Below are 21,476 nucleotides of genomic sequence, written 5' to 3'. Positions count from 1 at the left end.
TATGGGGCTCAACCCCACAAACCGTGACGTTATGACCTGAGCCAAAAGTCAGACGCTTAACCAGCTGAGCCACCCAGGTGCCCCTCAAATTTTAGTTTTTTAAGCATGAAATTTTACACGAAAAAGTATCTAATATTTGTGGAATGAAACTGCATATTTTCTCATAATTTTTAAACACAAGTCAATTTAATTTTTAGTTGTGGGAAGCAGACAATTAAGCAAAATGAAGAGTGGAACATCTTTTTGAAAACTTCTGGAAGGAAAAAAATAATAGATACTTCTGGAAGGATTCACATTGTAAGCTTCCTTGGGCCGGAATTATGGGGCCATTCTAAAAATCACCTCTCCTCAACAAAATGCCTGATGTGTGGTTGGTGTCTGACTCTTGACAATGATTTCCTTTGGGAATTAGAACTTCTCTGATGCATGTATACATATACAAAACTGTGTATATTTAGTACATGCTTAATTTTTTTTTTTTTTTTTTGTAAATAGTGAAAGCTTTAAATTTGGGAAATGTTTAGAATGCACTTTCTGAAAGCCGTAACTTGCCCTCTCACCTCCATACACCTAAATCAGAACGCTGTTTCATACCTCCACTCTCCTACTCCAACATTCGATGGTCTAATTATTTATCCATCCATATCTCATGAACCCTGCATATGTAGGACATAGAAACACATACATTCAAATAAATAATTCATTTCTCTATTTCCCATAGTAAATGCAAATACACAGAAAACTTGCTTCTTCGATAGGTTTCTCAGCCAGCCAAATGATAATACCAAAAGACATGTTGACATTACCAATTATATTGACTGGAAAACTGGTTATTAGATAATCCTTTGATTTTAGGCAAATCTCATAACCCTTGCTCATAAAAAAAAATAAAAGAAGCAACTGAACTGGACTAGATTTCTAAATTAGTACTAATTTTATGTTCTAAGTAATCTGGTTTGCTGTGGTATGTATGCAAATTTTTAAAAATTTGAAACGTGACTTGTAAGTATTAATATATTTTATATATTAAAAAAAATTTTTTTTAATGTGTATTTTTAAGACAGAGCATGAGCAGGGGAGGGGCAGAGGGAGACACAGAATCCGAAGCAGGCTCCGAGTTGTCATCACAGAGCCTGACATGGGGCTCAAACTTATGAACCATGAGATCATGACCTAGGCTGAAGTCGGATGCTTAACTGAGTCACACAGGCACTCCAATAAATTTTGTATCTAAAATTATAGCAATATTATACACTGTCCAAAACTATTCTACTCCCTTTGAATGATTCAGTTGGGTGGGAGGGTGGGGTGTTAGGAATTTCTAAAATCTATTTTTTGTATTTTTCACAATGTCTTTAGGTATAAGATTCCTACATCTATTTCATTCTTTTGTCATAGAGCATAACCACACTTAAATGGACTTTGTTCTTGGTCTTTTATCTCCAGGAGGCTCCAGTTTTAAAATTACATCGTCCTTATCTTTTCATGCTTACTTCTCTCATGTATGGATCTACTAAATTACTTAACATTACCTTATTTTAAGCTTTACCACACATATCACTAATCTTATATTCCAAATCCAACACTTATGTACTTTATCTTCCCTTAGTTGAACAAATACCCAAAACTGTTATCAATGTTGCACTGAACCTAGCTAATGATGTTGTTTTTAAAGACTCCTGAAGCTTGTGAATCTTATTTGCCTAAATCATCAAAACTAATGGAAATGTCTTTGATAATTGTGAATAGATGCAATAAAAGTTTTAAAAATCACACAGGATATAGATTGCTCTCCTTATACTAAATTAAAACTTTATTGAATAAGGAACACTCTCCAGAACACATGATCTGATGGACAAGGTCTACATTACATGCAACGAAGCTGAACGTAACAGTAGTTTAACATGGAATGTCAAACCAATTAGTATTTTTCATTGTACAAAACTGTTTATGTAGCTGACACGCAAGAAGAAAAAGTATGATGCTCTGCATTTTCATGAATCCTCTCTGATGAGTTTTAAGAAGACATTTGAAGAAACTGGTAGATTTCTTTCGGGTAGATTTCAAATAAATTAGTTACATGTGTACTACTGAAACCTCTTGTCAACCTCTCTTGCATTCCAAATAAAGTCTTAGTGCAAACATCAAAGTTGCTGCTCACTCCAAAAGACTGTCAAACTCATAACAGAATACAAGTTCTGAACTAATGTGTATTAAGTAGGACAAAACCAAGGATACCAGTTACTGCGAAATTCATTTAGGCACACTTAAAAGCCCACTCTAAGCATTTCTTCTAAGTGTCTCACATTACTTACTAAAGCCTGTTTACAGTACTAAAATTCTATCATTCAAGCATTCATGATTACACTTCAGAGAAAGAAAATCATTCATTTCAGCAATAGCATTACTGCTATATTCTAAAAAAAGAGAAAAAGGAAAAAAAATCATAATTAACAATACCAGTATCCATAATAGGATACATGGGGGAAAAAAAAAACCACTTGGGGGGAAAAAAAAGTGTGCTTTACTTGCACAGCAGGAATTATAGAATGTAAACACCATATTGGCCCACACCACAAAATCCATGAGAAAGGCTCAAATTTGAACACTGTGTATGCATTATTTTCAAATCTGTATTTGTGAGTTTATACTGCATCTGCTTGTACCAATATATGACGAATAAAACACACTCTTCCACACACTTACACATATAAGTGATTGTTAAATATTGAGCATGGCTTGCTTCCCTGACTCTAATTCAAAAAATGTTAAGTGACATCCCAACTGTTTTCAAAATGTTTACAGAAACCACTAAATGAATGTGAATAGTAGCTGAGGAATGATGAAAAAGTGATGGCAGTTACATGTCACAACTAGATGTAAAAGAAATAACGTCCATATGACTGGCCGAGATTTGAAAATGCGATGGAAAGTCTCTTTCTGTGGGCCTTGTCTGGACTTTTAACTGATACCAAGAATAACAAATATAGTATCTCAAGTCCACTGACACCTGGAGGGTCAGGCCTAGAAAGCTTACCTTCAAAGTGCAAATTTTAACAATGGAATGTTTTAGCAGGGACATAAGGACAATCCTCCAACTTTTTCTTGATAAAAAGAAACAAGATGTCCAGGAAGCATTTTTTTTTTTTTTTTCCTGGTCAAAGTTATTTCAGTTTCATGGTAGAATAAAAAAAGTACTTATCCAAAAATATCACCCACTCTTTCACATACACAGAACTATTCTTAGGGGTGTGTGGGGGGAGAAAAAGCCCTTAGCTATGTATCACCTAATGCAACTTATATTTAGAACTACAGTTCTTTGAATCAACTACATTAAATACCAACATGTACCTCCCTTATCCCCTCCCTCTCCACCCACCTATCCCAAATACCCCCAATGAACCTAGGTATTCTAATGTCTTTGTGTTTTCTAAGCCTCATGAGGAAGGCTGTTGAGTACCACCTGCAATGGAACAAAATGAACACCTAAGGTGCACTTTCGACAGCACCTTTTCTCTTCTCCACAAGTGAGCAGAATCTCGATGCTCTCAAGCCTGGATCTAGATCTCCAGGTCATCAGGCCGAGGTCGGCTGCTGGCACGGCTGCTGGCTCTGCTGGAAGGTCGCTGGTCCACAATGGCTAGTGGTTGCAGTTCGTGCCCAGTAGCTAGTTTTTTGGAATTCTGGTTGTCATCAGGGAAATCAAAAGGCTGTGCATGGGAGTTGGAGATGGTGCTTCCTGCCTGCCCCATTCGATTTTGTTCTGCACTGTAATTAGCCCAGTTTTGCTCACTTGCTTGTTTGTTGTAATTGCGGCAAGAAGAATTGTTTCTGTCTCCGGTGACCAGCTTGTACCCAGGAGGAGACATGGGTGAGAGTGGAGCAGTTGGTGAGGAGCAGCCATTGAAGTAGGCATATTTCGGAGATCCACATTCTTTTGAGGGGCTCAGTGGGCCAGTGGTAGCATGGTAAGGATCACTCTTCCCCTTCACACGATCCTTAACACCCTTGAAGAAGACATAGAAGAGTTCGATGATGTTCAAGGCAAGAGACACCAAGGACACTACCAGCATGAAGATGATGAAGATGGTTTTCTCTGTGGGACGAGAGAGGAAGCAGTCTACTTGATGAGGGCAGGGATCTCTTTTGCAGGTGTAAACGGCACTCAGGCTGAATCCATAGATGTACCACTGGATCAGCAAGAAGGCCACCTCAAAGACAGACTTGAAGAGGATGCTGATGATGTAGGTTCGCAGCAGGCCCCCTCGCATTTTCACCTTGCCGTGCTCTTCAATACCATACTTGAATTTCTTGATTTCAATCTGCTTCAAGTGCATCTCCACATTGACACCATCCGTTTGGGCAACTTTGAGTTCTTCCTCTTTCTTGTTCAGTTTCTCTTCCTTGCGCATCACGTAGAACACGTGAGCCAGGTACAACAGTGTGGGGACAGACACAAATATGATCTGGAGGACCCAGAAACGTACGTGAGAGATTGGGAAGGATTTGTCATAGCAGACATTTTCACAACCAGGTTGCTGAGTGTTACAACGAAAGGCAGACTGCTCATCACCCCAGGCCGACTCAACCGCCGTCCCCAGTAGCAGGATTCGGAAAATGAAAAGGACAGACAGCCACACTTTCCCTCCAGCGGTGGAATAGGCTTGAACCTTGTCAAGGAGTTTGCCTAAGGCACTCCAGTCACCCATGTTGCCAGAGCACCACCTGAAAAGAAGCAGAAAGACAACTAAATGATCATAGACTGCAAATCATTAGTTAAAATGTATAACTGTTTTCAGTCAATAGTCAAAATATTATTCAAGTTCTCATATCTTTCTAGCACATCCCTCCCGCCCTTGCCCCGCCAAAAAAGTGCAAACTCTTCCTGTCCCATTTTCCGCCTGCAAAGATGTCTCACAATTTTCTTGAAGTAAGGTAAGTCTTAGAAGCAACAGAGCCGATGTGCCTGGTAAATTGCAATCTTAACTGGCAAAGATGTTACTTGCTCAACCACTGCCCTACCATGTGACTTGAGAAACTGTCTATGCTAAGTGCCTCTGCTTATTTTATCCATCTGGTAAGTGACAATAGTTCTCGCCAGATAGGCTTGTGTCTGGATGCATGCCTTAGCAAAACGCTGATGGATGGTATTCGAAAAGTATGGGTAGTTAAGAACTGAAGTAAGAACACCCATGAACACATTTATACACAAGCCATTTCCAAACCTTAATGCTATTATACAGCATTTTATTCCTAACTACTGTGAAATGTTTCACCTTGCTATTTCAAGTGTAATTTGTGTATATTCTATATTACGGTCATTTATACTTCTGTTTCTTCTTAAGCAGTGATTTATGTGGTCCAAAAGTCTGTCTTCTTCCCAGAGAAAAGTATAGTGTACTAAAATACACCATTCTGACACACTGTCATTATATGCAGGGCACTTCTTTCAAAAAAGCAAAGAGTAAATAAATGCACATTACATTTCAAGTAAAAGTTCAATTTGTCTCACTCCTATTAGACCACTTTAAAGTGTTATCTCTAGCAAAAATGATTGGTTTTCATCTTTTGATTGCTGTACACTTTCAAGTTCACTTACCAGGCTTTGGGCCCTCAGCCGATATACTAGATTTAACTTCCTATCAATAGCTAGATATCTTAAGCCTAGCACTTCCCCATTGCTGGGGATGAGAAATAGATCCAACTCTGTAGAGATCTCAACATGGATCCCAAAAGTTATTTATATAATTCGATTGATACCTCTGTCAATAGCTCCTTCATTTAATTGATGAAAGTTGAGCTCTTAGGGGTATAGGAAATATTTAACTATTACTAGAGCCACAAGAAGACTTACGATCCCAAGGCCAAGGATTTCTAGGGCACCACACTGGTTTTAAAATTATAATAAAGCTGGATTAAGGCTAGAAATGTTCTCATGCTTTCATACAATCTTAGCAAGGGCTGAAAGCTGGGAAGAAATGAGTAACATTACACGTGGCAGGCATAGAGAATACAGTCTAATTTTCACCAGAGTAGTAATTGGAGAGTTACAAAAGTAAGAAGTGCTCAAAGATTATTTAATAATCAAAAACAAGCTAAGCAAAGTCTTTCCAGGAGCTTCATAATAAATTTTAAACAGTGTAACTGAAAGTAGGATTATATAGGCTTCTTAGAAATAGAAATATGTTCGTTATCTGAATATAAAAGCTTCTCATCTGGAATTGAACTATGAGCCACTTTCTCCTTGTAGGAAGTTAATGAAATCCAAGGGAGTCGTCTTCCCCACCACGCAACATTACAGTGCCATTTAATGCCTATCCCTCCAAGGGAAGTGAAGAAATGAAATGGAAATCTGGCTTGGGATTTCCCAGACGGAACAGAGAAGAGATGGCAGATCCGTAAAATGAAACTATGTGCCAGCTATCTAAATCAGCAGTCGATGGGTATCTTTGATGGCAACCCAAAGAATGCTGAAGGAAGACGGGGAAGTGGGTAGGCAGATCACAGAAGTAATGCTTTTCCAAGGGTCATTAAAAAGGGGGCTTCCCTTCCATTTTTGGGAAGGGCCATTTTAGATTCTGAAGTGACACGTTAGACAGTGAAGCTGATGTATGGAAAGAGCAGTCAAAAAAGAACAAAGGGAAAACAAAAAACAAAAAAACAAAGGCTTATAAGGTTACAAAAAGAGTTAGAGTCCAGGGGAGGCTCAAAGTGATAGGAGTAATTTAGCTTTGATGGACAGTTTAATGGTGAGAGAACATAGAAAAAAACCTACAATTTAGCAGAAAATAGTACACTGGGAATGAAGAAGTACAGTCCATGAGGGTCAAACAAACAAAACAGAATTTTTGGAGCTATATCAGTAGATAGTTTCTATGTGATGATGTGTAAATTGGCCTTAATTCTGTTTGCAGAGAATTACAATATTTTGCCAGTGTCATCTGCTTTTGCTCAATACTCCAATTGCCGGGGGAAAAGGGGACCACAAAAACAATCAACTATAAAATGATAAACTGTCTTCAAACATCTCATCATACTCACCCAATGATGGAGCTCAAGACAAACTTAACATGTTTAGATATTACCAGGCACACTGAAAAGTTGTCATTTTGGTCAGTGCTTCATCATTATTCAAAGTAAAATATGATTATGTAGATGCTTGTGGAAATTAAGTACTATACTAAGTTCCAGTACATATTATGGAAAATAAAACTCAACTTCCATGTAATTCTGAGATTCCCAAAAACAACCCCATAGTGCAACAGTATGTGAACTGGGTCACTGGGCAGTTCACTAGGTAATAGTTCTTTATTAATACACCAGCAACTTAATTGCAAAGTTGTCTTTTCTTTAAGCACCCACGCAGTTGTCATTTGCATTAATGAGTTTACTCTTTCATCTGAATAAGATGAATTATCCAATTGGACACCCAGTATCCTGTATCCTGTCATTACCACTCTCACAGAGACCATCAGGTAATGTTTAATGCGATGGCTTATAATGCTTGTGATTTTCAAGGAGAGGTAACAAAAATAGTTACTTTTTCTGGTAGTTGTTCACTTTGTTTTGAGTCAAAAGTTCTATCAACTAGTTGACCCTCTACCCCATTAGTATTTTCATTTTTCCAAATCTTAGTTAAAAAATTAATATTTTTTAAATAAAGAATGGGCATAATTATGTTTACTGAATCCCTGGCATTGATTTACAGACTGTATACCTCATTCATATTTACAGGTATATTCCTTATGTGATACAGGAGGAAAACACAGGAGCTGAGTGTACTTCATGTATATTCATGCCTTCACCTCTAGGTTCCCAAGCTGGGACTTTATATGTAGAATAAGGTCTAGGTTAAGGAGTTAATGCAAAATTTTCATTAGAAGCAAATGCTTGACAGCAGCTGGATCATCCTTGTCTTCTGTGTACCATGTCAGGTCAGGTCACATTTTTTCCCCGTTGCTCTTTATGGCCCTCTAGACCAGAGGCCAAAAGCCACGGGCATCCAAGCATGACCTCTCCAAGGACCCCCTAGACCCTCTGCAGTGGTTCCTGAACCACAATCATTTGGTAACATTTGTTGAAAATATACATTCCTGGCACTCACCAGCCTGACTTAATCTGATTGGGGGGTGAGGGGCAGGAGGGGAGTGCAGGGAAATTAGTTTTTGGTTGGGTTTTTTCGGTGTTTATTTTCTTTTTTAAAACAAATGCACCAGGTGATTCTGAAGTTTCAGGCCAGGAGGCAAACAATGGTTCCTTGACATTTTTGCTGCTTATTCAAAATATTTAGGATTGGAGAAATGTTAGAAGAGCAGAAAGGAAAAGAAAATCTAAAAAGGCCAAAGGGGTGGTCCAGGATGAGGAGCAGAGGCTCTCAGGGCATCTGGGAACTGAGCTCCCCCTTCACTGAACCACCCTGCGTCACTCTACTTCCATCAGATGCTCCCCAAGAGCATAAAGATCCAAACACTTGATCCAAAATGAAAAGAAAGCTTCAATTTTAAATTACTTTTGAGTGTCCCTTTTGCCAGGCCCTTAAAAACAAATCACCACGCCAAAGCTGTAGTCAAGTCGCTCCATGTCATTAATGCCCTAGTAATTGTTAGGAAAATTAGAAAATATTTTCATTTTGATTTTAGAGAATTTCACAAGTGACAGCTGTAATGAGTTTAGAGTAGGGACTTAAGTAAAGTTAAATAGGATTAAGAACTAAAGTGAGACTTGATATCGATCACCTTTCAGTGATTGAGAGTAAGCACTTAAAGGAAAAATAAAATCACACGGGCTAAAAATGTGTAAGAAAATGACTATCGAAGTGCCTGATAAAAATCATTTCATAGATTTATCTGGGGGAAAGGGTAATGCAGTGCGTGTGTTTAATATACTAAGACCAAAAAATTTTAAGCCGCTCAAGCTAAAATGTAAACGCTCCTGAGGTTTTTTAACTTTTGTAAGAACCCCTGTCCCTTGCAGTAAACGTCCTTGACTGAGCTCAGTTGTGACCATTCCTCTACAGTCACAACAGCCAGATGTTCTTTGGTAATATTCATATCCACACATAATTAACATAACTCACATTCATACTGTCAGCAAATACTATAGGCTTTATCTTCCCCCAAAACCCAGACTGACGGAGTCTCCCCACCACTTAGCCTGATCTCAGCCATCATCACCTCCTCAGGTTTCAGGTCACTAGCATAGTCACCCTGCTTGCCAAACTATTCTCCTCCAACAGCCAGCCAATCTTGAAAGAAAAACTAACAAGTTGATCTGCCTTGATCAGCTCTGCTCTGTCTACGCCGTTCACTTTGTCACATCTGTAGGTCTCAGTTCTGGTCTCACTTCATCAGCCAGCCCTCCAGTCCTGTCACTTCCTATTTCCCTTTGTCCTGTTTTTGTTTCTTTAATGGTCTTTAGCTCTACTTGACAGGTTTTATACGTATTTACCTGTCTGTTGTTTGTCTCTCTCCAGGACAAGGACTTATTACCGTCTGCTTTCCTCAATCAGAATGCAAGCTCCACAAGGGGGTTTGTCCACTGTGGTCTCCACAGTACCCAAAAAGGCACCAGGTTCCATTCACCAGTCTTGTTGTTTACTACCTCTTTGGGATTCTCTTACATATATCCCAAACTTCTGAAGTTTCAAACTAATTTTTTCTTTACATTAGTTTCATAGTATTTAAAAAAAAAAAAAAAAGTACTGTCAGCATCTCATATGCAGACATTAAATTTTCAAGTGATAATTGCTAAAACAGAAAACTGTCTGTTGAAACAATATGCTTCAAATGACTCCTGAGCAAGCAGTAAGGACTGATGTAAGTAAAAAGGTTCCTTAACAAAGAGCTTCTTGAATTTATTACACAGCACAGTAATTTGGGATTCTTGCAGAACTGCGTCAGGTATCAGAGATGTTTATTCAGTCTATTATGTTGTTACAGGTTAAGATATTAAACAACAAACTTGTGTTGTCATCCCTCTTCTGCTGTATTCTCACTCTGTACACTACGTGGTGAGAATAAATAACACCATAGTGTCTTGCCCGTTTAAACTTGTTTTTACTTCAAGAATGACAAATCTTGAGGTAGGGCTGGGGCTCTGAAGGGGAAGAGCAGCAGCTGATATTAACCCTGGTTCACATAACACCTCTAAGTAGCCTGAGTCTATGCAGGCATTGAATGATTTGAATCCAGTACCATGGTAAATATTCCCAGTTCATTAAATAATACACAACCTTTGCTTCCTCCTATCTGCAGGATTAGCCTAACTCTGTAGTGTATCAAACCTATTCCATTTAAATACCTATTCTATTTAAAAAGAAGCATACCATTATATTTCCTCAGCTTTCATGTGAGCATAGAACTGTGTAGTTTTGGGGGGACAGGGGCTACAAGACTTTCTTTCCTTGGTTCCCTCTTCACCACATAGTCAACCCACATCAGCCTCCATAGAACAATGAGATGAGATAGGGGTTGAGGGACTCCAAAGATAGTATGATACCTATCACATAGAGACACCCCCTCCCCCCCCCCAGTTCAATGGCTACCACTCAACTCCCCCACTAACAGGAGTGCCTCATGGTCACTTTAGGGATGCCAGAAGAAAAACCTTAACTAAGAAGCTGCAAGCTGAAAGCCATGTTCTTCTACTGTGAGGTGACAGACAAAACAAAACACAACTTCTATAAGTTCTTGGTGTTCTCCTCCACTTACTTCCAAATTGACTATTTTTATTGAATAGCCTGGTTATTTTGTCATCACATAAATACACCATTAGGTACTCACAAGTGTATTGATTAAGAACAGTCTGTTTTCTTCAGTAAGCACTGAATAAGATAACTCTTGCACTTGAAAGCTCATAGTAAGAGCTAATAAAGTTTAGCTAGTATTCTTTAAAAGATCTTTAGATATAGATATAGCTCATTTATTTTATCTTGGAGTATTTTTTTAGCAAAATAGCAGCTAGGAAATGATTAACATTTTCCTAATGGTAATCAATTAGTTTTTAAGATGCTCTTGTAATGATTACAATATTGCTATTTTAGCAATTCCCTACAGATCTAGAAGGAAGAATTTACCCTTTATCAGCTGTTAAGGAAAAAAAGAAAAAAATCATGAAGAACATCTCTGTCTTTGTTTCTATTTGAAGGCATCTTCCTCAAATAATTAAAAGAGCCATATTCTATAGAATGCATCTAGCTCACAGAAGTTGCTTTAAAAAAACAAAACAAACAAAAAACCCCCATTCCATTTCTATATTACTCTGAATTTTAAACATTCCATAAAATCTATATTTTCTAGAAATTACTTAGAAAGCTAGGGAAATTCGAATATGGACATTATGGAAAATTTTAAGGCTAAAGCCATTGATATACATATCTCACCATGGTTTGTGTTTTCATTTTGGCAAAAAATAATATGTACACACATAAATGGTGAATTTAGACAGGCAAAGTGAAAAATTTAGGTAGTTATCACAAGGATCCAAAAAACAAAACAAAACAAAACAAAACAAAAACCCCCCACACAACCACCACCACAGAATTCACACAATTAACTTCCCATGAAGGAAAAACTCTGGGGATTTTTTTTAAACTGGACTTACCTATATTGAATATTGACCTTAATCATAAACACTAGATAACTACTTTTCCCTTCAGAGCTGAACTGGTATCTGTGGATAAGCTCCAACAATCTATTCAAACAACCTAGAATCTTGGAGGGAAGTCAGAACAGGAAAGGTGGAGTAGAAGGTATTAATCACTGGTGACTTTCCTATCATTCTCTTCCCTCGGGTATCATATATAAAAGGCTCTGAGACTTCATACCAAGCTACACCTCTGGATATTATAAAAGAAAGGAAGGAATGCACTGTATCATGAGTTTCCATCCTTCTCTATGCAGGAATTGGAAACATCTAAGTAAGAAAACAACTTTCAGTATCTGAAAACGCACCCTTTAAAGATGCTTGCTAGAGAGTATCTTTGGAACCTTGTTTCCCGGAGTCATCAATGAAGGAATCACACGGGAAAGGCTGAGAAATCCAGTGGATGGGGCAGCTGTGGTGATAAATTCTAAAAGGCATTAGAAAAATGTGGAACCTGTTTAAAATGTGAAGAAAGTAGGAGCACAGCAGTACCACTGCATTTTCCACGCAAAGGACAGGTGACAGCTATACCCCTGACTTTGGGAAGTACAAAGCATCACATACATTGCCAGGACAGAATGTACTCCTGTTACTGGTATAATTTCCAGTCAATTCGGCCTACCTAGAAAAATTACACTTCCGAGTTATTTTCTAACCAGTTTATTTCATTATGTGAGATGGAATTAATGAGACTTCTGCATTAATACTGGCTTTTATTTTCAACAATCTTCGCACAGAAAGTAAAAATCAGGCTTCCTTAAGAAATATCTATTCTTCAAATTGCAACGGGGCACTTGGTGATCAAGTGTGCCCAATTTTCGGGGGGGGGGTGAGATTAAGCATGTTTTTACTACTAACTTGGTTCGTGAAGCAAAAGAAATTAAACTCATTTCCAAATAAAACCAAATCTATTTTACCAACAATTTATAGGTCTCCTCTTCCCACCCCCACTTAGCACTTGTAAAGAGAGATACAGACTTGCCCCAGGGTGAGGGTGAGTATGAGGCTGGTCAAAGGGAGATTATGATAAACTTTATCAGAAACGCTCAGTAAACATTTGGATGCCTAAGTGGATTTATGGGTAATCCGCTGCTCGGAACTCAAGGTTTGAGTTTCCGAATCCTGTACTGATTCGCCTCTGGACACGTCATTAGCTCTTTCCTCATTTCATTATGCTCCCCCCGCGCCCCCCCTTCCCATTCTTGGGAAGTTTCGAGAACTTGCAAGAGTTACAAGTGCAATACGAGCACCGTAATTCCCGAGGTACTCAGACTGCTTAACCAACGTTTACACAGTAGGACTCAGAAAAAAAGGGGAGGGGGGGAGAGGGAAGGGAAATTGGATTGACACATTTAATTGAATTAATCGTTTGCTCTTCTTTTACCATTTGGCACGCAGTCCATCTGCCCCCGCTCTGCTCCCCCTCCCCTTCCTTTTCAGTGGCGGAACGAGGACCTGCGCTCGGTTTGGCTGGAAAGGATTTCAAGGAAATGTCTTAGCAAACCTCTCCAAACCCCGGAGCTCGGGCAGCTCAGGAGCCCGGAGCGAGCCCAACAGATGCTAAGATGGCAGAGGCGCCCCGCGCCACCCCCCCCCACCCCGCCCCTGGCCTCCGCAGAAGCTTTCATTTTTATTTGCTTTTCAGCATTCGCCGGTGCAAATACTTCAAACTGTAGGGTCGCACTAAGAATTTAAACTAATTACTTTGGCCTGTGAAGTGTGAACAAAATCCTTAGCAAGCACCAAAATGCATGGTTGCATTTCTGGATAACAGAATGTGTTACCAATAGAGCATTTAAGGAACTGAACCCTTTAAAATAACAAATCAACATAACCACTGCCTACTGGCAGCACCCAAGCTGCTCCAACCCAAAGTCGCTCCAGAGTTCTGAAGTCTGTTACAGGTTCGGACCAACGTAAGAGGGGCTTAAGGGGGCGGGGAGGGGGGGCGGGGGAGGGCGGCTAGCTCCCTTAAGGCGATGTTTAAGAAATTTTATTTTATTTCATATTCTTTCTAGGAGTTTCAGTGTTAGGAGACGGTTTTGAAAATGCACCCTGGCATTCACTTTTTTCTAAAAGTTTCTTCCCTTCAAATGCTTTGTGAGTAACCACCCATTCAAGGGATTTCATCTGCTGAATTGCCAACGTGGTCGAGTAAAAAAGGTGCTTCTCCTAGGGTCTCAAATCTTTCCAAAGTGGTTGCTAACATAAAGTAACTATTTGTTTTAAAAACCTCAATATTACAACTCTGATTTTTATATCTTTTTGTTTACTGAGGAAAATTCTAGGAAGGGACCACGTGGAAGTCAAGTAACCGCAAGGTCTTAACAAAGCACTTTGTTAAGAAGTTTGCTTTGCAGGGCTATAGAACATCAATCAAGATTTACATATGAAAAAGCACATAGTGTAGAATTCTATAGCAAGCACGCTAAGCAAATTTGCACTTTGATTTTTGGGATGTTGTCAGTCAAATCCCCAACCCAGGCCAGCCCCCCCCCCACCCCAAGTTACAAAGCACCTAGACTATTATCGACTCCAGAAAAAAGAAAAATTATACTCTAAAATGAAGAACCAAATATCCAGTAAACTAGTGCTTCATTCCAATTGGAAAAGTTTGAATCTTATTTTACCTGTTGCATTGTTAGGAACTTTTCAACAGTCAAGAAAATAAATACTGAACTCTCAATTTTAAATTTAAAACTACAGACACATTTTCAAGTTCACCATTCCATTTACAGTACCATATCAAAGCTCCATTTAATAAATTTTCAAACTTTAGAAAACTTTTACTTAGAAAAAGAAACGAACAGGTAAAGTATTTTTTTAACTTACTCTTTCTCTTAAAAGAAGTAGGCACGCCAAGTGATTGAACTCCTTGGAGGATGAAGTAAAATGAAAAAGCAAGTTCAGGCACTCAGACCTGTCTATTTAAAGTTTAAAAGTCTGCTGCTGCTTGGTACTTTCTTCACTCCTTCCCCCTAATGAAAGAAAAGTGCTGATACCTCGTAAAAGCTTTTTTCTAATTGGAGCACAGAGCTTTTAAAAGTTTCAAGCCACTGACTCAACGAGGAGGAGGGGCTGAAGAAGGGGAGGGGCAGAGGAAAGGCGGGGAGGAGAGTGGAGGGGAGGCCGGTGAACGTGGAAGGGTTGGGGAGAAAAGGCACTGAGGAATAGCCAGGTTGAGATCAAGTTGTAGTTTAAATTTGCTGACGAGAAAAATGGAAGAGCATTAGAGGCGTGAATGTCACTACTTGTAGTTACTCTTTATAGATAGCAATTACTGGTTTTAGTTAGTGCTTGTTTCACCAAAAGTCCAGGGATAATAAAAAGTTCTCTATTTTATAATATTACAGTCTTTTCTAAAATTATATACATTGAATGTTTTGTGTTGCAGTAAATAAAAATGGTGGAACAGAGTATAGCCAGTGCAGACTTGTTTCATATTGGCCAAGGTGTGTGAAGTTAAAGGTGGGTGTGAGTTATTTGATGATCTAATTCCTTTCCTCTTAAGTGGGGACAATTAACAAAGGAAATGGTGGGATGGGAGACAGACATTGCAAAAATGAATATACATGGTGGTATGCTCATCCCAAATCTACCTTCCAACCCCCCTCCCCCAACTGCTTTGAATTTTTTACTCTTTCCTTCAGTGTAGCAAAAACTATATTTATAACTGTATTATATATAAAATATTTTAATTGTGAAATTGTGGTATCTGACCTGTATCAGATCTTTGAGGAACTGAAAATTTATAGTATCTCAGTCCCATTCATGGCAGCACATTAAAAATCAATATCTTCTGTAGTGAGATGTCAGGATTTTTTTTAATGAAGTATTCATATGATAAGTTGGCATTGAGTGGGTCCCCAAATTATTGACCCTCCTGGTGACCATCTCCCTCTCCTAAACGAACTGTAGAGTTTTCTGCCCAATGACAGTAAAGCTGTGCATATAATTTTTGTGTATGTGCATAGAATTTTTATGTGATTTTCCTCCACTTCCATGGCCTTCCCTCTTTGGTGCTCTGCATTAATGTTTATAATAACCTGAGTCATGTTGCCTCATTCTTAGAGTGGGTAGCTCTTTTGAGGACTCCCCAGATGCCATACCAGAGGGCTGTGGTAGGACAATTCCCCATAAACAGGCTTCAGTGATGCTCCTGAAGTTGGGCAGGGAAATCTCTTGGCCATTATTTTCTGGAAACAAAGCAAACTCATCCAGCCTTGATATTCCTTACTGTTTTCTCAGTAATACGAATACCAAGAAAAAGGAGATGAGAAATATTTCTTGACAGATACATTTCCCTAAATATACTTTCATTAAAATGATTAGAAAACACCTTTTGAAATGTAGTTTTAAGACACAATTTTACTCTTGTTTGTTGGGCTATACTATTTCCAAGTGTACATTTTCTTTAAGTTAAAGAAGGGAAATAAAGAAATTGAAATCTAACTTTCTTGTCTCCAAGGTCAGCAGCCCATGAATATGTTTTGGTCTTGTATTTATATTGTCCTTTCCTTTAAATGAGCCTAAGGTGTTGTCCTAACTACAAATTATTTTATTCAATTCAGAACACATTCTGAATTCTCTTTATTATAAGAAAATCTCTTTTACCTCTTGAAAAAAAGAAATCTATGCTTCATTTAGTTTACATAACTATGTGTTTTACCTTAGTGAAATTGTTTATCAAGTACAATTATTACTGAATTTGTCCATTTTATTTAAAAAATTTATTAAAATGCTAATTCAGAATTAGTTTCATGACAGAACAATTATGATTATTTTATAACAGGGTTTTTTAAATGAAAAATTGTGATCTTTTTCAATTATGTTTTGTTAGGCATATGAAAGAATATTGATGTCTAAGTATTCTGCTACCTTTTCTTCTTAGTCCATGCCTCTATGACCAACTTGAAATAAGACTAAAGAACTTCTTTATACAAAATTAAGTTATTCACGGATATCACTTGAACCATTTTCTAAGCCAAAAAGATTAGCTAAAGCATGAGCCAGTAATTAAATATTCTCTTAACATATGGAATATACTATATCTCTTATCTCTAAAATTATTTTCATGTGATCCTTCATAAAAGACACGCTATGTGATTTTCTCTTCTTTTGGAATAATTCTACCAAAATGTGATCCAATAAGTAATAATACTCAAGGGGCATTGCGTTACTATGGATGGCTTCCCTGTTAGAACACCAACAACGCAGTTTTCTCTCATGAACACCTACCAGCATCTCCAAATGCCTGGTAGTAACTCCTATTATACTTCGTACTCTAGCAGTGCTGATGAGTTACATTTTGAACCATAATGTACTTTTATACAGAATCTCACTTATCTGATCTTAGAATCTTGTCTCAATTGAAATGTTTTGTAAAAAATTGTGGGACAGGTTTTTTTAAAATGTTTTTCTCAAATTCTCAGAAATATTAATGCCATTTCATTAATATAAACACTGACTTCCCAGCACCACATCTTCTGAGATTGCCAGGTCTTGTCTCTGCAGAAGAAATGGATGCACTCTGATTTGCTAGTCGGGCAATACTGCTCTTAAGGGATGAGGGACAGTCATTTACAGTTCCTGTCGTCTGCATGGCTTCTTTAGGCCCCACCACGGGCCAGGGCTTAGAGCCTACTTTATCCATGTTGCCCTGTGTGTTGAAAAATGCACATTATTGGCACAGTGGCAAGCAGACTCTTATTCAGAACTGTGAAAAGGATTTCTTAATACGGGAGCCAAATGTATTTTTGGATATTTACATTTGTTCCTAAATACCAGTTTCTGAAATTTTAAGAGATGAATGGATTAGTTTTTAAGCACTTTCAATGCCTATCTCACATAAACTGTGGTGGATTACTCACTTCAATGAGTAGCATAAACATTCAAAAGTAATTGATGGCTGTAGATTGGAGACTAGTAAAGAGAATATGGTAATGGTAGGTGAGTGAGTTATAAGAAGTTGAACTAGGGTTCTAGGAGTAAGAAAGATAAAGGGAAATCGAATTATCCGAGCTTAATGACAGATTGAATGAGGAGCACAAGGGAAAGAAGGTATGGAAGCAGAGACTGGAGTTTTGATTGGGAAAACGGAAAAGAGGGGACGCCTGGGTGGCGCAGTCGGTTAAGCGTCCGACTTCAGCCAGGTCACGATCTCGCGGTCCGTGAGTTCGAGCCCCGCGTCAGGCTCTGGGCTGATGGCTGAGAGCCTGGAGCCTGTTTCCGATTCTGTGTCTCCCTCTCTCTGCCCCTCCCCCGTTCGTGCTCTGTCTCTCTCTGTCCCAAAAATAAATAAATAAACGTTGAAAAAAAAAATTAAAAAAAAAAAGAGGCAATGTAGAATCTGGGAAAGAGAAGGATATTTAAAATGACCACAGGGGGTTATTTGTAAGGAAAATATCACTTGAGTACTGGGGAGGGTCTCAACTTTGAAAAAAGGACAGTTATTCCTTTAAACCAACAGTGAATGCAGAACACGGAGGGAAAAAATATACACATTTTGAGGTGAAGAGTATGAGCATTAGGAAGCTGGGGGTTGAAGATAATTTTTCAAGGTGGTGAGGTTATCAGCTGACTCCAAATGAAGAGCAAATTGAGCAGAGTTGAAGTTTGCCATACCTCTGGGGGATTCTGAAGACAGCTGTAGATGAATAAAAAGATTATCTAAGACTGGGAGGGTCTAGGATGATTATGTATTGGAGTAAGATGGCATTGTTTTATCGCTTTCCTTTCTTTAGCATCAGAATAATCCCTTCTATGCACCAAATTTCCATTTTATCTAACATTTATTGGATAGTAAGGAAGCAGAAAAAGTTAATTTGAACCTCAATAGTATGCAAGTTCTACCTAAATTGGTAAAACCAGCCTTAAAATGTGCTTTTAATGTGACTGTTGATTAATCATATTTCCTTTAGAGTAACGAAAATTTCCCAACATATTTGCTGACTTGAGCTAGAATCCGTTTTCAATAGTTAGAGTTCTGGGGTCTGACAATTGGCTTCATAACCAGAGAATTCACTTAGCCTAGACTTGCTTCCTATTTATTTAGCATTCTGTCATCCTTGAGAGAGATTTAAGGATCAAAGTTGGTCTCAACTTGGGTAAAATCTGAACTTATTCTGACAGATAGCCCACACCTATCTTCAAGTGAATCTTACTGTGAGGCTACACACACAAAAAGATTTGTCAAGGGAAGAATTATTTTGTTTTGTTTTGTTTTGTTTTGTTTTGTTTTGTTTTGTTGTTTAATGGGAAAGAGCCCCAGCCAGTAGATAAATATGTCTTTGGCTCCACCTTCTGTACAAAGTGAAAACGAACATCATCAGAAGTAACGTAAATTATTTAATACTTCCACTTAAAAAAAAAATCACCTTCTTAAAAATTAAGCTTAATTTTATGATCATTTGTGAATGTTTATATTCCTTCAGCAAATATTTCCTATGTCTGAGGAACTATGCTAGTAAGGATGTTTTAGTTATGCATTGAAAACAAAAACAGTATTAGGTTGAATTCATTCAGCTTTATGGTTTGAGTTTTCTTTAACTGAATTTTGAAAAAAGAAGCAAATAATGCTTGGGTAAAAAATATTTATATTTTAAGGAACGTGTTCTTTTCCTCTACGTTCTACAGGGGGTTGCTATTTTTAAGCATCCTATTAATGGCACGCCCACTTAAAAAAATTACCAGAAGCAAAGCTAGAGGTTTTGTATCTGAAACTGCTGATTTAGCACATATGCTAGTTTACGTTAAGGAGACACAATAAAGCATTTGAACAGACTGACAATTGACTGCTCTAACAAACTTAAATCAGCTAAATATCATCTAACAAATGAGAAAATATATTTTAGGGCAAAGAAAATGAACGTTATTTCATTAATTAAAAATCATTCATCAAAGTAGTTATCTCATCAACATAATCATTCACCATCATTTTATATTTGGCATTGTACTAAATGCAATGGAATTTTGGAGAACAGACAGAATATTTTATAAGTGCAGGTGATTCCTTTATATGAAAAATGTTTGCAAACAATCAAGAGCATAAACAAACACATAGTTATAATAACAATTAATGCACAAAATTATTTGTATGTGTGTTGAGTTGATGCCAAAGGAAAGGAAAAGACTTAGCATTGCTTCAGAAGTCAGCTGAGATAAAAATTCCCAAATGAAAAATTTATATGCTTGGTTATAGCACCACTTACCAAAATCATTAAAATATCTTTCTGTTGTATGTTTAAGTGCACAGGGAAAGGTACCTATGGGCAGCTTTAGATAGTACATGTCCTTTATGGACACCACCAAATTTAATAGAGTCTTCATTTAGGATAGTATGAAACAACACAATTATCTATAAGAAATTATGCATGATAGTAACTATAAATTCTATATGTAGTAAAAATATTACAGCCCACAAAGCTCTAAGGATACAAAATTAAACAAAAGACCTTATGACAGCCTCCAGTTTTCTTATTAATTAATTATTTGCTACTGGAAATGAATAGTACTTTAGTGTCAGATGGTTACTGACATAAAAACAAGGTCCAAAACTATTGTAGCAAATTTAATAAGTTTGCAAGGCTTAGATGACTTTTTAAATTCTTGAAGATTCATGTAGTCACCTACAACAAAACACTAGAGGTCAGAGCCAGCCCAATATAAAGTCAGAATATTACCACCCAGTGAAGTATAGATTAAAACCTTCAAAACTCTTTCAGACCAAGATCATCTTCTCTAGCCATTCACTCTGAAGGCTAGATTTTCCACCATTAAAGTTCTACCTGTGGATTAAAACATTAGAGTCCTTAAATAGGTGGCAAGGTACCTATGGGCAATTTAACAAAAATTAACTTACCATTGTGATTTATGAAGAGAGCTTTAAATATCTGGGAATATAAATTTTTATGGAAATAAGCAGTCAAGAGATCTACAAACTGACCTAAACCAGTTTGGTTGTGCACAACTTCTGTGCTCTTTTTGGCATATGATTAGTGGCCATCACAAAAGATTGAGGTGTATTAAGGCTACTCTCCTGTGACATTAGTGCCAGATGAAAATAAAACAAGCTTTTAGACCAAGTTCAGCCTCAGGTTTACGTACTTATTTAATAAGCACTTATTAGTAAGCAGGCACTAAGCATTTTGTATAACTTGTTTAGTATTCTCCAGGAAGTCCCAACTCTCTTCTTTGTAGGTGCTGAGCCCACTACTTCACATGAAAAGAAGTGATGATATTCCAGAAACAGCATACATATTGTAATACAAAGACTTGGTAACCAGATATCTTCCAAACCAATGAATGGACACAGAACAAAGGGTCAAGTTACTGGTTTCTTAAATCCTGTTCATGCTGAATTACAGCCAATGTACAGATGTTGAATACCACTAATTTCCCCAAGGGGAGCCTATGTTTAGCATTCATTTTGCGGATTAATAAACCACTAATTTCACTAGTGAAAATCTGTATCTGACATTTGGGATGCTAATTAACAAATGTCTCATGTATTTTAAGAACATGGATACAGCAGCACTTGTAGTTCTCTCTGAGGTCGGCTTTCTGATGTGTATTTGCCACCAAGACCCCTAGAACATGAATTCTTGATAATAAAATTCATTCTTTCTTCCTTCCTTCCTTTTCTTTCTCTTTCTTTCTTTCTTTCTTTCTTTCTTTCTTTCTTTCTTTCTTTCTTTCTTTTCACACATTTTTTTAAAGTCTATTTATTTCTGAGAGAGAGAAACACAAGCAGGGAGGGGCAGAGAGAAAGGGAGACACAGAATCCGAAGCAGGCTCTAGGCTCTGAGCTGTCAGCACAGAGCCCAATGCGGGGC

General features: G+C 37.8%; 1 protein-coding gene across 1 annotated transcript; it reads right to left on the bottom strand.

Annotated features, from left to right (window-relative positions):
- Positions 1-1,790: 1,790 nt before the first annotated feature.
- Positions 1,791-14,711, bottom strand: GJA1 (gap junction protein alpha 1). The gene is made up of 2 exons (XM_045499433.1): positions 14,476-14,711; positions 1,791-4,725 (listed from the first exon to the last, which is right to left on the bottom strand). The coding sequence occupies exon 2, from the start codon at positions 4,707-4,709 to the stop codon at positions 3,561-3,563; it is 1,149 nt and encodes a 382-aa protein (XP_045355389.1). The 5' UTR covers positions 4,710-4,725; positions 14,476-14,711; the 3' UTR covers positions 1,791-3,560.
- Positions 14,712-21,476: the final 6,765 nt, after the last annotated feature.

This window comes from Leopardus geoffroyi, chromosome B2, assembly GCF_018350155.1.
Source record: "Leopardus geoffroyi isolate Oge1 chromosome B2, O.geoffroyi_Oge1_pat1.0, whole genome shotgun sequence".
NCBI lineage: Eukaryota > Metazoa > Chordata > Mammalia > Carnivora > Felidae > Leopardus > Leopardus geoffroyi.
This window is presented reverse-complemented; position numbering and strand designations above follow the sequence as displayed.